The 15,738-nt window shown below is 34.2% G+C and overlaps 1 protein-coding gene across 1 annotated transcript; it reads left to right on the top strand.

Annotated features, from left to right (window-relative positions):
* The first annotated feature begins 6,307 nt into the window (after positions 1-6,307).
* Positions 6,308-14,121, top strand: LOC132271473 (zinc finger CCCH domain-containing protein 49-like). Its single transcript, XM_059772858.1, has 4 exons — positions 6,308-6,801; positions 8,949-9,218; positions 10,442-10,665; positions 13,001-14,121. The coding sequence occupies exons 1-4, from the start codon at positions 6,697-6,699 to the stop codon at positions 13,818-13,820; spliced, it is 1,419 nt and encodes a 472-aa protein (XP_059628841.1). The 5' UTR covers positions 6,308-6,696; the 3' UTR covers positions 13,821-14,121.
* The last annotated feature ends 1,617 nt before the right edge of the window (positions 14,122-15,738 follow it).

Genomic DNA, 15,738 nt, shown 5'->3' with positions numbered 1-15,738 from the left:
AGCAGAATAAAAAAGAGTCGATATAAAAGGGAAGCCATTGAAAGAGCCAAAACCATTATCTAATTTCAAAGTCACTGAAATCATCAATAAAATTTAACATCATCTTTATGTGAAGATGAAAACAATATGACAAAAACTACTTCAATTACATTTTTCAATCATAATTTATCTAGCTATTTTCACCATCCATCAGCATTTATAAACTAATCAAGCTCAAAGGAAACGATATATCACCTGCACAATGAGTAAAAAATGCATTAGCATTCTTTTGTATAATTATAACTTCAATGCATATGTAATGTAAAATCAATACCTAGCAAAGAAACTTACATGCATAATGATGTTATCAACGTCTTAGCTAATTTCCAAAAATTAATTTTACACCTGCAAAAACAAAAAAAAAAAAAAAAAAAAAAAAAAAAAAAAAAAAAAAAAAACCTTACAAAAGTGCTTTAATTCCATAGAAAACTATTACTGAGGGCTCAATCTAATTGTTCCAACTTTCTGTTTACAAGTGCGACTGTTATGCCCAACGTTTTTGCATACACTACATTGTCGGATCTTTTCAACGATCTCAAATGCAGAAGGATCTCGACTTGTAGAACTATTATTGTTTTTTTCCTTTGAACCCAATGGACGTCCTTTGTGGGGTTGAATTTTAAGTGCAAGAATCACTGGAACGGAAGTATCATCAAGTTGAGCAATTTGCTTCCGAGAATCTTCCTTTTCAGTAAGTGGCATTTGTTTGTATTTATGATGGATCTCCTTGAGAAGATCATCAATATGGTCTTTTTGATTAATCAAACTAACACCCATATCAAAAAATGATCTATCAATTCTCCACTGTGGATTTATATAAGCAAGCTGCAAAATTATATATTTCTCATCCCTTATCTTGTGTGCACAAGAAAGACCCATAGTACTTGAAAAATGATTTTTGCATAGAGGCAATGGTGTATTAGATTTGGCCATCTCATATTGCTTATAAAGCTTCCCAAATGCAAATGTACAAACATGATTAATAAGTTCTTTGAAGAAATGAATGTTAAATTTATGTGGAATACGGACCTTTTCATTCAAAATATTTGTTTTTATTTCTTGAAATTGATTTTCAATTGCATGAGAAAAAATTTCTTTTACCTCCCGAAAATCACCTGTTGAAACTTGTAGATATCTCTTCAGTGTTGCATGTGCACCTTCAGCCCTTGAAGTGACACGATTTGCAAAATGTGCATATTTCTTTGTCCATGCATTTCCAAATCTTTCTTTGAATAGAAGCCAAGTTCTTTTGATGTAATTTAAAATAGATCTTTGTTCTTTATATTGAATTTCAAAATGATTCCAAGCTTCATCAAATGTTGATTCATCAAGAGAGTTTATCAAATTTGTCAAAATAGATAGAAATATATCCCAATCACCTTTCTCTTCAAAATAACGCTTACAATTTGAAAGAATATTCTTCTCAATGTGCCATACACATAAAAGACGTGCAGCTCCAGGAAAGATAGCTTGAATACCTTTCATTAGTGCTAACTCTCTATCAGATACAATCACTGAAGGATGCCTATCATCACCAAGAATTTTCTTGAACTTTTCCAAAGCCCAAACATAGTCATCTTCTTCTTCATTTTGCAGAAAAGCAAAACAAGAATAAAATAAATTGTTGGAACTTGACACTCCAATAATATCAAGCAACGACATCTTATATCTATTTGTCTTATAAGTATAATCCATCATAAAAACATACGGTTAATTCTTTGTTAATGCAATTGAAGAAGGGTGTGCAAAAAACAAATAAGCCAAACGATTATCCTTGTCACACTTAACATCAAAAGTAAAACCACCTTGACCCAATTCTTCAAACAATGCTTGAATCATTGTACGACCTGCCAAACTCTCTTTCATGATTTTAGCCTTTGTATTGTATAAGTTCCTAGATATTGCTTGAAGATTTGAATTACTTTATCGAAGAGATGAAAGTATTTGTCACGGTGGTATTCCTTCCTTTGTCACTTTCTTAATTTGCATAATCTCTTCTTTTGAAAATTGACGGCAAGAAGGATGTCCAGACATATTGAATGAAAGTTGATGATTATGCGACATATTTTTTGATTCCACCTTCCAAAATCCATCTTTTCTTTTACCCCAAATTTCAAATGGACAATTTATCAAACGAGATGCCGTTATCCTTTTCCTTTGTTCCATTGAAATGTTGGAATTACGGTATTGACCTCCTCCATCGCAAATAATGATCACATAACGATCTCTTATGGACCTTTTAATATTAGTGGCAAATCCTTGAGATATTGTTATGTTACGAATACTACCAATAAGCTCTTCCCGATTTGAAAACTTTTTCTTAGATAGAGAAAGCAACTTGTTAGACCCAAGTGTGATTACTTGATTTTTGGTGCCCATTTCTTCTTTCTTTTTCTCATCTGTAAAATTTGCATATCATAAAGGCCATCAAATATATCATAAATAAACTTCAATATTTTGTACCGAATATTTTCTAACATATAGTAAGAATCACGTTGTTTTAGGAGAATATAATATTATAATACAAAAATTACCATATGAATCTTAACTCTTTGTTTGAAACCACTATTAACTACACTATCTTGTATAATTAATGTCCAACTACATATTACAAGTAAATCATTCAAAGCAAAGCACAGTCTCATGAACAAGATCGAAACCAATGTTTGAGCAAGGGCAACTTGTTAGACCCAAGTGTGATTACTTGATTTTTGGTGCCCATTTCTTCTTTCTTTTTCTCATCGGTAAAATTTGCGTATCATAAAGGCCATCAAATATATCATAAATAAACTTCAATATTTTATATCAAATATTTTCTGACATATAGTAAGACTCACGTTGTTTTAATATAATACTATAACACAAAAATTACCATATAAATCTTAACTCTTTGCTTGAAATCACTATTAAGTGCATTATCTTGTATAATTAATGCCCAACTACATATCACAAGTAAATCATTCAAAGCAAAGCACAGTCTCATGAACAAGATCGAAACCAATGTTTGAGCAAGGGTAGTTAGTGGGTAGCAATTAGTAAGTGGATACAGTCGGTATTATATGTCAAAAGTACCCTCACAAAAGAACACATGATGACAAGTATCTTATCAAAAGTAAAGATTATTAGCATCAGAACTGATTAATGCATGACATGGCCACTTAGTTGAGTATGTAAGCATGTGATAAAAATTGTTGATCATGCGAGAACGGATTTGTTTCTAAAACAACTGAAAACAGAGCAATCCAATGGAATGAAAAAACATTACCAAATTCATATTTTTTTAATTAAAAAAAGAAAAAAAAAAAATACTATACTCCCCCTTAACCCCACGTACTGCCTACGAACAGGGAGGAAAATAAGAATTGAATACAGTAGCACTACTTTTCTTATCTCTAATCATTCCCACTAGTACAAGAAGGCTGTGGCAAGTGAATTTAGGGAGTGGTTTAGTTTATTGTTAAAACACAATATATATATATATATATATATATATATATATATAAAATAAAAAAAATTAAAAAAAAAAAAAATTTTGATTAGAATTACAAATGCTTAAACATTAGAACAAGTCAAAAAGTATAAAAATTATATGTAATAAACATCTCTCTGTCTTTCTTTTTTTTTCTTTCACAAAATTCTTGTTCATAGAAATTTTATTGTTAAAACAATTAGGGCTTTTCTCAACAAGGTAAAGTTTAAGATGTAAAGACAGTCCAAATTAGTTCTTCAAAATCACTTAAATCGAAAGAAAAATAAATAAATTAAACTCAAAGAAAAAAATTACCATCACCATTGGCATCCATGGAGTTGAATGGTTCATGAAGGTTTGATAGTTCTTCCGTACTTTCCGTGCTAATAAGATCAATTACTTTGTTCAACTCCACCATATCTTCATCTTCGAGATCTTGTATGTTACTTTAAAAGATAAATACAAAACCATAAGGGTGTGTTTGGTAAGGTTGAATTGGAGGGACATGGAGAGAAAAGAAAAGAGAGGATAGTGTGAGAGTATATTTGGGCGGGTTAAGTGGAGAGAAAAGAGAGGATATGGAGGGATAGTTATCCCTCCTTTTCCCTTATATGCTTTCTCTTCCAATTTGAGAAAATAGGGAGAAAAAGGATAGTGGAGTAAGTTATAAATTATTAATACCAACAATGCCCTCTACAAATCAACATACAGAAAAGTAATTCCATTTATGTCCCAATATGTTTAGTGGAATGCAAAGATGTATGATAATGCTAAAAGTTATTAAAAATTTTAGGATGGAAAGAGATTGAGTCGGATAGGTATAACAAGATACAACCAAAAAAAAAAAAATTTCACATGCTCATAAAAAAGGTTAAAAACTGCTCTTACCTTCAACCATGTTGAATGGTTCATCTTAACCTTATCGTACTTTTTCTTTTTTATTTTTATTTTTTACTTTTATTTTTACTCGTGACATTGAATTATAAAAAAGAAACAAGATTTTGGAAATGAATAATGTATGAAGTGATTATGTAAGGGTAAGACAGTAATTTGGTCATTATCATTTCTTTTCTTTTTTCTCATTTATCTTATTCAAATAAGAATAACTATCATTTCTTTTCTTTTCTTTTCTTCCCTATCTATCCAAACATGAATAGAAATTATTACTATTATTTCTTTTCTTTTTTTTTTCCTTTCCTAACTAATAGTATCATTTTTTTTTCTTTTTTCCCTATTTATCCAAACACACCCTAAGTAAAGAGATAGGGGATACAAAACGTCAATTAGGAGCTAGAGAGGCAAACCATAAATTATTATTATTATTATTATTTTTTGATAAATCAATATCTTTTTATAATTGAAAGGGTAATGGTGGTATTTTAAAAAAATTATTATTTATTTATAAAAAATAAGGAAAGAATAGCGTAGGTAACCGGAGTGCCTCCCTAAACTAAATATTTCATTTATCATTTAAATAAAGGGTAAATTGCAAAACAAAATTGCTGAATTATTGGAGTTTTGCATAAATAAAAACTACAAGAAACCAATTTGCCTCGTCAGGTCGCCGAAAAAAGAAAAAGACGATTCTGTCCTTACTAAAAAAATTCACCAGTTTTTTTTAGATTTTTTTTTTGAAAATCAACGTAGTTTTTAGTGGATTGGGGAAATCACACTGTACATCTTCTTTGTTACCGGTCCGGGTGTTTAATCACCACCGCATCCCCTACTTCCACCACAATAACCATCACTGCCCCTCACGTTGTACGCTTTTGCCACCCAAACCCACCCCACAACCAGACCCAAAGCAATAGAAACTCAGAGAATTGATGTTGAACCAAATTGTTAAACCCAATTGAACCACAAACCCACTCCGCCGCCACCATCACCACCAAATCAAACCATCACCATCATCGCGGACACCTTGCAAAGCCCTAATTGAACGCAACGCCACCACCATCACCGATTCGGCTTGTCTGCAGAACCTAATTAAAACCCAACAACACCACCATCAGTTGCGCAACCAAACTCAGCGTCGACAAATGCTCGCCGGATTCAATGGAGATGCACAAATAATTGACGTTGAACCAAATTATGAAACCCAATTGAACCGCAAACCCACTCCGCCACCACCATCACCATCATCATCATCGCGGACACCTTGCAGAGCCCAAATCGAACCCAACACCACCACCATCACCGGTTCGGCTTGTCTGCATAACCCAATTGAAACCCAACAACACCACAATCGTTGACAAATGCTTGCCGGATTCAATGGAGATGCACAAACAAATCTTCACTGGCTTCACTACAGGTTGTGTATTGGTTGTACTCATCTTCAACTATTTTGCTACAATCACCGTTGGCGGCGACGATACGTCTCCAAGGAATCCTGGTTGCGAGAACAATTTCAGGCAGGCATCATCGCATGTCCGGCGACCAAAAATTCTGCTATTGTAATGTAGGTATATATATATATATATATCTCTACACACATACGTGTATACCGGTGGTGATGGGAGAAAAGAAAAATATATATATGCGATGAGTTTTGGGATAATGTGATGAGGGCACTATGGTCATTTAAAATGAAACAATTAATGTTAACGATCAAAACTCACCGGAACTTGGACAGATGGGTAATCTGCAATAAATTTGTATATTTCTGGAAGTTTTTTGAAATTTTGGAAGTTTAGGGGTTAGTTGCAAGTTTCTCAATATTTCAAGTAGATTTTTACATTTTATCCTTTTAAACAGGAACAAAAATGATATAATATTATTCTTATTTCAAATCCCATTCCCAATCCAACTTTAAATCCAATTTTTCCGAACATGTAAATTTTATTTTATTTTAGTTCCAATTCCTGGTCCAAATTCTATTCCTTTTTCAAATCCCAAAATCCTTAGTGCCAAACAAGCCTCTCTTTCTAAAAAATTAGTTGAACTAGCCAAGACCCAATCACGATCGAAGCTCATAGCCTCATCTTCCCCTCTCTCTTTTCTCTCTCTGTAGCGTGCCGCCTTCTCTTCTGTGTCCACGGTGTGCCGGTAGAGTGCCGGATCAACATATCCCTCGAAAACCCATCCGTTTTCTTAGTTCTAGAATCCCAAATAATTGCATCTTTTTCCAGATACTCTTCCGGTGAAGGATAAAATCTCCCAAAAGGTAGAAAAAGACTGTTTTTGTGGGCATGGCGCATAGGTTGTTGAGAGATCTTGAGAAAGATGGCTGGGAACGCTCCGACTTCCCAATCATATGCGAGTCGTGTCTTGGCGATAATCCATACGTTCGAATGGTGATTTTCTTTCAGTAACTTTAATTTTTTCCTGTCTAGGGTTTACAGTTCTTTGATTGTTTTGGACCCTAAATTTGATTTTTTATTACAGAAGTTCAAAATTAGTGCACAGCTTTAGATATGGATACACACATATTTATATGGAGTATATGTTTGTTAATGTGTTGTGAGGCTTATTTATATAATTGTATTTATTTATTTTGCATGTTACAAAAAATTTAGCTTTTTCTTTTTTCATTTGATATGAATCCATGTACCGTTCATCTATACGGGAGCCTAAAAATAATTTTGAAATACCCGAATATAAGTTTTAGTAACTAAGAAAAATCATTTCTGATTCAAGGTGTTTCATTAGGTAATTAACTTTGATAGTGGGTGATACATCGATCGCCAATTCGTAGTGTTCAGCCTAAAGATGTATATGTGATTCAATAAGATGCGATTGGAATGATCTGAAGCATTCAAATGCCTTGTAATTTATATGAGTGTGGGAGACAAAATTAGTAACTAGAACTGGTTATAAAATGGCGTAGAATGGAACGCATCACGGTCATGAACACATAAAATAATAAAAATGAATTAGTGTAGAAAGTAGAAACACAAAATTTTTATATGGACAAACGTAAAAAGAGAAGTCATGGGACCTCCAATCACAAATAGTATAGTATAGAGAAAGTTGTTAGGTACCAAGGGTTGTATGATCTAGTGGTATCACCTCACATTCCAAAGAAGAAGGTCGAGGGTTTAAGTCTCTATAGGAGCGGGGGGGGGGGGGTCTAAAAAAAAAAGAAAAAAAAAGAAAGAGAAAGTTGTTAGGTCAATAGGATTTAGGTTGACATATTTCGTGAATCAAAATTAGAGTTTGTAATTTTGTTTTTATTTTTAGTTTTACAATTTTAAAAGTTAGTTGCCTTTTGGTTATGGTCAAAAACAGAATTCAAGCTTAAACCAGGGGTGAAAGAGTAATCTTTGAGACTAAGGGTACAAAGGTAAATTGACATCATTATATGCACTCAACAAATTAGGGTTTTATGCATTCACAAATTAGGATTTTGAGGGGAAAAAAATCCTAATTTGTTGAAGGTACACAAAATTAGGGCAAAAAAAAGTGAGATTTGAATTTGGAAAGTATTCTATTAGGTATTAAAACCTATTTAAAAATATTTGATCGATCCATTATAATTTAGACCGATAAATGAGCTTTAACTTTCAAAAACCTGTTTAAACATGATTTTGAGTCTTTTAATAATCAAACTTAGTTTATGGGAGTTCCGTCTATTTAATTCAATAATTCAATTTGGATTCCTATGTTTGCTAAGGTCTCATCTTACCCTAACTTAGTACGTGATTGAGCTTGACGACAATGACGAGAATGTTGGCATGTTTGTCATTGTTCTTCATCTTCATAATCTTTGGTTTTAGGCATACATTTTGTTCAATCTTATCACCCTAGTTTTTTTTTTTTTTTTTGATAAGTAAAATGTATTAGAAAGCGTTAAAAAGGGGGAACGCGTCCCGAGATATACACAAAAAGAATCTATGAACTCAAAGAACCCAAAAAGTCCACAATGTCCTCTAAAGAAGAATAATCCCTCCCCCAACCCCAACAAAAAAGGGTACAAATAATAGAAAATTTCAGCTCTCCAATAGAGGACTCCTTCCCATCAAAGATCTTTTGTTCCGCTCTTTGTTCAATCTTATGACCCTAGTTTTGTGTAGGAATTTACCAAAACATAACTCAATAAGGACTTCAAATCAATTGTGTTATTGAAATTTTTGCTCAATGTCCTGTTCTGTTATTATTGTATGTGCATTTGCGTAAAACATATATTTATGGTTGGTTGAACCCATCTTTCCTAAAGAAGGCCATTACCGAATAATTCTTTTGTATTTGTGAAGCCCACTTCACATGAGACAGAAGATTTTGGCTTGTTTATTTATTTATATATATTTTTATATAGTTGCACTTATGCCCTCTTTTGAGGTCAATTTGTACATTCCACATGTGTCTTGAGCATGGGAAACTTTTTGGTATAATATATGCATATTACATATACACTTACAATACGTCATTTGGTTTCAAAATCATTCTATTTAAGTAACAATGTATTCTTTCTATTGTTTTAACTATGTCAGTTTTGATGCAGACAAAAGCAGATTATGATAAGGAATGCAAGATTTGCACACGTCCCTTCACTGTTTTCAGGTGGAGGCCAGGTCGTGATGCAAGATATAAGAAAACTGAGATTTGTCAAACTTGCAGTAAGTTGAAAAATGTTTGTCAAGTTTGTCTTCTGGATCTTGAATATGGGTTGCCAGTTCAGGTTCGAGATACTGCTCTCAGTATCAATTCCAATGACGCCATCCCTAAGAGTGATGTCAATAGAGAATACTTCGCGGAGGAGCATGACCGCAGGGTATGTTTATTTATAGTCCGAAGTTACTTCTTGTTGTTAACTTTTTGCTAATAACGTGTGTTTGTTTAGAGCATTGTTCATGTCAAGTTTACCCGAATAATATAAGAGGAGCATCAGGTTTTCTATATAGATAAACCCCTGTGATTTGTCTGGTAAAAGTATGTATTTTTTATAATATAAATCATCTATTGTTATTTATATTATGTTTCTTGGTGCACATTTGTTGGTTGCTTGCACTGGGTGAGTTTTGTTACTTAACATTAGCTTAGGTGAAATTAAAGATAAGTTGTTGGATTTCTCATGTAAATTGATTACTCATATTGTTTCATTTAGTGGGGATTTTTGAAAAATGTACTGAGGAAAATCATTACTCTTGATTTTGGCAACCAGAAAAAGATTTCTTACCATCTTATCACTTACTACTATAGCCTTCAAACAGTAAAGCCTTCCTTTTATTTTCTAATCTTCCTGTGTCTATAATATCCCTCTTCCTTTTTTGATAATTTTCCCTTCTATAAAGAAACCATGGTTTTCCTATTGTTGTGCATGGGATTATTGGGTTGGTTCCTTTCCATTATGAACTTTGGAAGTACTTTATTATTATTGTTTTTAACCTTTTGAAATAAGAAGTTAATACGTTAATCTTGTTACTTCCAGTCTCTGGTTTATTGTTTATTTGCAAAATTAATGAACTCTATTAATAAGAAATGCGTAATTGCTTGTAGATGTTGTTAGATGCAATTACTCAATGTCAGTTCTTGTTGGTCAAGGCCTCAAGTGTGCTGGGAGTGGTCCATTGCATACAGAATTAACATTTAGCTATATTTGGACAAATGGATGCCCTAAAATTAAACTTGCATTTTACACTCGACGGACCAAACTCTTACCACTGCACTAAGCAATGGTTTTTTATGTAGATACTGTTAGGTGATTTGGAATCTCTCTCTCTCTCTCTCCTTTTGTTTAGTTGATTTAGTAAATGTCAATCTCAGTTGGCATGTCCCAGATTTCTCTTGTTTGACTCCCAGAGGCTTTAAACCTCTTCCTTGGGCTTACCTGACATATGTGGCTTGGAGCGATTGCAAATATTTGAAGTAATTTGTCTTCTTCCCAAAAAGTATGGGACCTTCCAATCATTAACCAAAAAAGAATTGATAAATGTCTTTTCTCTTCTATGGTGGCAGACTTTTATGGCAATTTAATGTTGTCATTGCTCTCTGCAGGCAAGAGCTGGTATAGATTATGATTCTTCTTATGGAAAAGTACGCGCAAATGATACGATTTTGAAGCTTCAAAGAACGACACCTTATTACAAGAGAAACCGAGCACATGTTTGCAGTTTCTATATTCGGGGTGAATGCACTAGAGGTGCTGAGTGCCCTTACAGGCATGAGATGCCAGTTACTGGAGAGTTATCACAGCAAAATATTAAAGATCGATACTATGGGTATGTGAAAAGTTTTTTCTCTCAATTTAATTGGTCATATATAAGCTCTTCCCCCCCAACACACGCGCATGCGCACATGCACAAAACAAATGCATTTGTTCTTGTCAAATTTCATGGGCGTGGGACCAAGCAACCTAATAAAGCCATAATTCCAATATCTAGATTCTAGGGGTGGTATATAAATATTTGTTCACTTTTTCTCAGTCAAGGGGCATATGTTGTGAAGTTAGCATTCTATACAAGGAATATGTGTTTTAAATACAAAATGACAGGTTAAAAACATGCAGCAGATACACATGCATTTGTCCATGCACACACAGCAACACATTAGTTTGATAATGATTGTTTTTCTTGTTATGGAAGTTTTATGTGGTGGATTTACTTTGTCTAAAATGTTAATATAGAGCCGTTTGGTTTAAATCTAACAAAGATTTGGGGCTAACTCCTATTTTTCAAGGTGCATTGTTATAGAAGTTTCACGAGCTCCATTAATAACATGGTGTGGAAAAACTATTTATTGGCGTAATATTGCTGTAGCTTGTTTTATCATTTTAGAAAACAAGCCGTTGGACTCTCTCTCTCTCTCTCTGTGTCACACACACACACACACACAATTAAAAGACATGGTAAAATTATGCTACTTGTCATTTCTCTTTTGCCTTTCTTTTTTCTTGTGCGAGGGAGAGTGGTTTAGGATGGTGTGGTTTTCCTGGGAGGGTTGTCTTGATTTGGTAAGCTTGCACTAAGAAGGAAAACTACGGATTTATATGTTAAAAAATGCATTGGCTTAAAAAACAAACTTGCGTTTATTTAGTTCTTAATGGACAGTCATGCTAGAGGAGTGTGCAGGCAATCTGGGGTTCACAGACCCTACTTCAGAGAGATTTGGTCCGTTTACTTGTTCTTTGTTCAGATGGAGAGTATCATGAGCTTCTTTGGAAGCAATCGTAAGGGGTATCAAAATATGACCTTATATTTGGTTGAAGTTGTTTGGATTAAGATCACCACATTAACTTTTTCAGAATCTAATTTGGATGGCGCTGGGTGGGTCATCCATCATTGGTGTCTTTGGAGGTTGAATCCACGTCCTCCTTGATAAGGCCGCATAAAGTGCACTAACAACTAAATTTACAATCCTTTTTGTGATGCTGTAGTTGTTTGTTGTTAGTGAACCATCCTTACCTTTTCCTTCTTATCTCTACCAGTATTGAAACCTTCACCTGTGGTATGGAAATCAAGACCCAAAGCCACCGAGACAGAGGTAGACCGGTTAGTGAACTATCGTTTTGCCTTTTAGACAAAATAGTAAGTTTTGCCTTACTTCTGCTGGGTCCGGGTTGAAAACTTGTTAGTGATGAGCATGTAAGTTTTAACACTGGAAGAGGTGGCTGGGCTCCAGCATGTAGCTATTGTCAAGTGTTTGTTGCCAGATGGCGTGCTGACATTTTATTTGTTTATTAGATTGCAGATTCTTACAACTGCTGCAGTAATGTTCATCCGTGGATTATCTTCTTTATAGGAGTTTGTACTAGAATAAATTTCCATAATATATACATGCTATGTTACATGGACTCTTCAAAAGTAGTGAAATACCTAAGTTAGACACATATTGCTCAAACATGAGTATGGGATGTGTCCGACCCCTTTAGTTGGACATGTACTTAAAAAGCATATCCAATCATTCAAATATATTGTATTGTCACCTTAAAATAAGTTAAAAGCCTATATTGAACACTACATTAGATTAAAATATTACTTTACTTTAGAAAATAAGATAAACTAATTAAATAAAATGAATATTTTGCAGTGTCCTTCTGTTTAGAGGTTTGACACGTCTGACGCATGGATACATACTCGTACCCGACACATGTACCCGAGTCAATGCATCATAGTATACATGTTTATATGCCTGAACTTTGGTTTTATATTTTTGCTTGTCTAGATTTACTTTTCTGACAATTCTTGTCCTAAATATACCCTTTTATCTGTGGATGAAATTTGTTGAGAACAATGAGATTGTAACCTTTGTAAGGAGACAGAACTCTTAAAATTTGAATGGTAGTTGTAAAGATGTTGCCGATGAATTGTGTATCAGTTTGAATCTGGGCAACCCTTTCAATGCCCCATTTACTTTTTTTCGGTTTCACTTAAATATATTCCCTTTGTAAATAATTTTGACATTTTACCCAAATTGTACTCCAGTACACCCATCCACTCGGGCTGCACGGAGCCACACATATTCACATGCATCTCTCCTCATTCATAGGTGCTGCATGAATCAAGTTCATTATTGTTCTTATTTATTTTCCTTTTTGTGATTTTCTGAAATTTACAGGGTAAATGATCCAGTGGCGTTGAAGCTACTTAATAAGGCAGGCGAAATGCCCTCTCTGGAACCTCCCGAGGATGAGAGCATTAGAACCCTTTATGTCGGTGGGCTTGATGCAAGAATTACTGAGCAGGACCTGAGGGATAACTTCTATGCACACGGTGAAATTGAGTCCGTAAGAATGGTGCTTCAACGAGCTTGCGCATTCGTTACTTACACCACCAGAGAAGGTGCTGAGAAAGCAGCAGAAGAACTCTCAAATAAGCTGGTCATAAAGGGTCTGAGGTTGAAGCTTCTGTGGGGTAGACCACAAGCACCAAAGCCGGAGTCGGAGCTCTCAAATGAGGCACAGCAGCAGGCAGTAGTAGCTCATAGTGGAATGTTGCCTAGGGCCGTAATCTCGCAACAGCAAAACCAACTACAACCACCTGGCACTCAGGACCAACCCCCACAAATGCATTATTTTAATATACCCCCTCCACCTCAGCAGGAGAGGGCATATTATCCCTCAATGGATCCTCAAAGAATGGGTGCTCTTGTTCCATCTCAAGAAGGGGCTCCTAGTGGGCCTTCAGGGTCTGGCGAGAATAAAAGTGGTTTAGAGAAGCAGCAAGGGCAGCATTACCCTTACCCAGGGATGCCGCCATCTCAAGGGCAATTTCACCAGCCGTTTTATCCACCATATGGGTATATGCCACCACCGCCTCCGCCTCCGCCATATCAGCAATACCCTCCACCTTATCACTCTACAATTCCCCCACCACCACCCCCAGTGGCCCCACAACAATATCAGCACTCTGCACCACCTGGACCGTCACAGCAGTGATTCCGGCTTTGTAGTGTTGTTGTCTCCTCTAGGCTAGACTTCTACTGGTGTGGTTGGTTGAATCATTACTGCCAATTGAATTTCCTTTTCTAAGGAATTCCTTGTTGCTTCATGTGCCTGCACCTACCCAGCGGATTGATCTTTATTGTGCAATGTTCAGCATTTTGTATTTTACGACAGGGTCGTAGTTTGGATTCAGGATTACTTTTGTTTTACTTATTTCAAGGATTTTGTGCCTGGTATTGATTAAGCAATTAGAAATTTGAAATCTTACTTGCAAAGATTGAACATTTGCTTGCCATTTTTGTATTCAGTTGTTGCTTTGTGACAAAATTTGCCTAGAAAGTGCAGAGTAATCTGCAGATTTTCGAAACTTAGCATGTGGATTTCATTTTGGCGTTACATAGTCGATATCCTTCTTAATTTCAAATATTTGGGCTAGTGAAAGTCATGGTAGTTTTTGATCTATAACATTTTTTTCTGGAATAAATTTATGCTGGTGGTGGTAGCTATTATGGGGGTAGCGCAACAGCCTTGACGGTGGGTGGTAATTTTTGCATTGCAAACTCGGCTTAGATGGTTGGAATTTTGAAAATCTTTGAATCATTTAAAAGAAAATTGTATATTTGTATTGGAAACTAGTCGACTCTGAAAGTAGGTTTAGCACAAATCATGGACATTATTCTTGCCTTAATTCTATGTGAATGGGGCACACAAATTCTCTCTACATTTAGCTTTTATGCTCTGTTCCGTGGGAAAAAACAAAATTGGATAGGAGAGAAGAAGGGATCGATTAGATACACTTGAAATTTGGATTTATTGATAAACTTTTGTGAACTTACAATATTGTCCTTTCTTTTTTGGTAAGTTACATGCTATTCAAACTTTAAAATAGTAATTTTGCATAATTTTCTTACAAATTTTTAATGCTTAACCAAATTGATGTTGGAAACTTAATTTTCTTTCACTTCGCTAACTTCGATCACTTAACTTTCTTTAACTTTCTTTAACTTTCTTTTCACCAGCCTAAATAAACGGACTGATAAGGAAAAGTTTGTGTATTTCTTTCTTTTTATTCAGTTGAGTAGAAGATAAAAGAATAAACTTTTAATTTACTATGTTCATTAAGAGAGAATGAAATATAAAGTTTTAATTGTTTTTACCATTATATCAAATAATATTGTAATTTATAGAAGATAATTTATATAATATAGGATAGTATTTACCCATAGATAATTTTAAATTTATATAATTTATGGTAGTATTTACCCATTTTTGGGCCGATAAATTTTTTTGAAGGAGGCATCCTTCCTATTCTCATTTCTTTCTTTGTATTGTATCTACTAAACAAAGGAAATTCATTGATTCCTTCCTAACACAACATTAAAGTCATTTTTAATAACCTTATTCCATGTTTATTTTTGAATGGCCTCTTTTATTATAACTAGGCTTCCTTTGCATTTCATAACAAAAAAAAAAAAAAAAAAAACTAGTCTTCCTCACTTTACCGGCATATTGTTAGATCTCGAATAGATATTCTTCTCATTTTCATTTCATGAAGATGTTCTTTTAATGCCCAACACTTTGCGCTATATAATATAGTTGTCTAATGAAATTTCTATAAAATTTTATTTTTAACTTCTGTGTTATTTTTTATATCATATACCAAAAACGTAACTCCAGCAAAGGAGTCTGGATTTAAATTTAGGGGACATACCAAAGAAGAAAGAAATAAAGAAAAAAGTTTAAGAAGTAAAAAAAATTTTAAAAATCTAATATATATTATATAGGGTGGGGCCAGGGGTGCATGTGCCCCCCCTACTTACCTCTGTGTTTGTCCAACCCAAAACAATTATATTAGTTATATGGGTTATTTTGATTATAATCTAAAATTACATATGCCTAAGAAAAAATTTTG

This window comes from Cornus florida, unplaced genomic scaffold, assembly GCF_030987335.1.
Source record: "Cornus florida cultivar Cherokee Brave unplaced genomic scaffold, ASM3098733v1 CherokeeBrave_3.0.0_Hap2_Chr08, whole genome shotgun sequence".
Lineage (NCBI taxonomy): Eukaryota > Viridiplantae > Streptophyta > Magnoliopsida > Cornales > Cornaceae > Cornus > Cornus florida.
Note: the sequence above shows the minus strand (reverse complement) of the source record. Positions and strands in the feature narration are given on the sequence as shown.

Coding starts and splice junctions, on each gene's coding strand:
- LOC132271473 (XM_059772858.1), top strand. CDS start 6,697: ATGGCGCATAGGTTGTTGAGAGATCTTGAGAAAGATGGCTGGGAACGC. Junction 6,802..8,948: donor ATAATCCATACGTTCGAATG/GTGATTTTCTTT, acceptor GTTTTGATGCAG/ACAAAAGCAGATTATGATAA. Junction 9,219..10,441: donor CGGAGGAGCATGACCGCAGG/GTATGTTTATTT, acceptor TGCTCTCTGCAG/GCAAGAGCTGGTATAGATTA.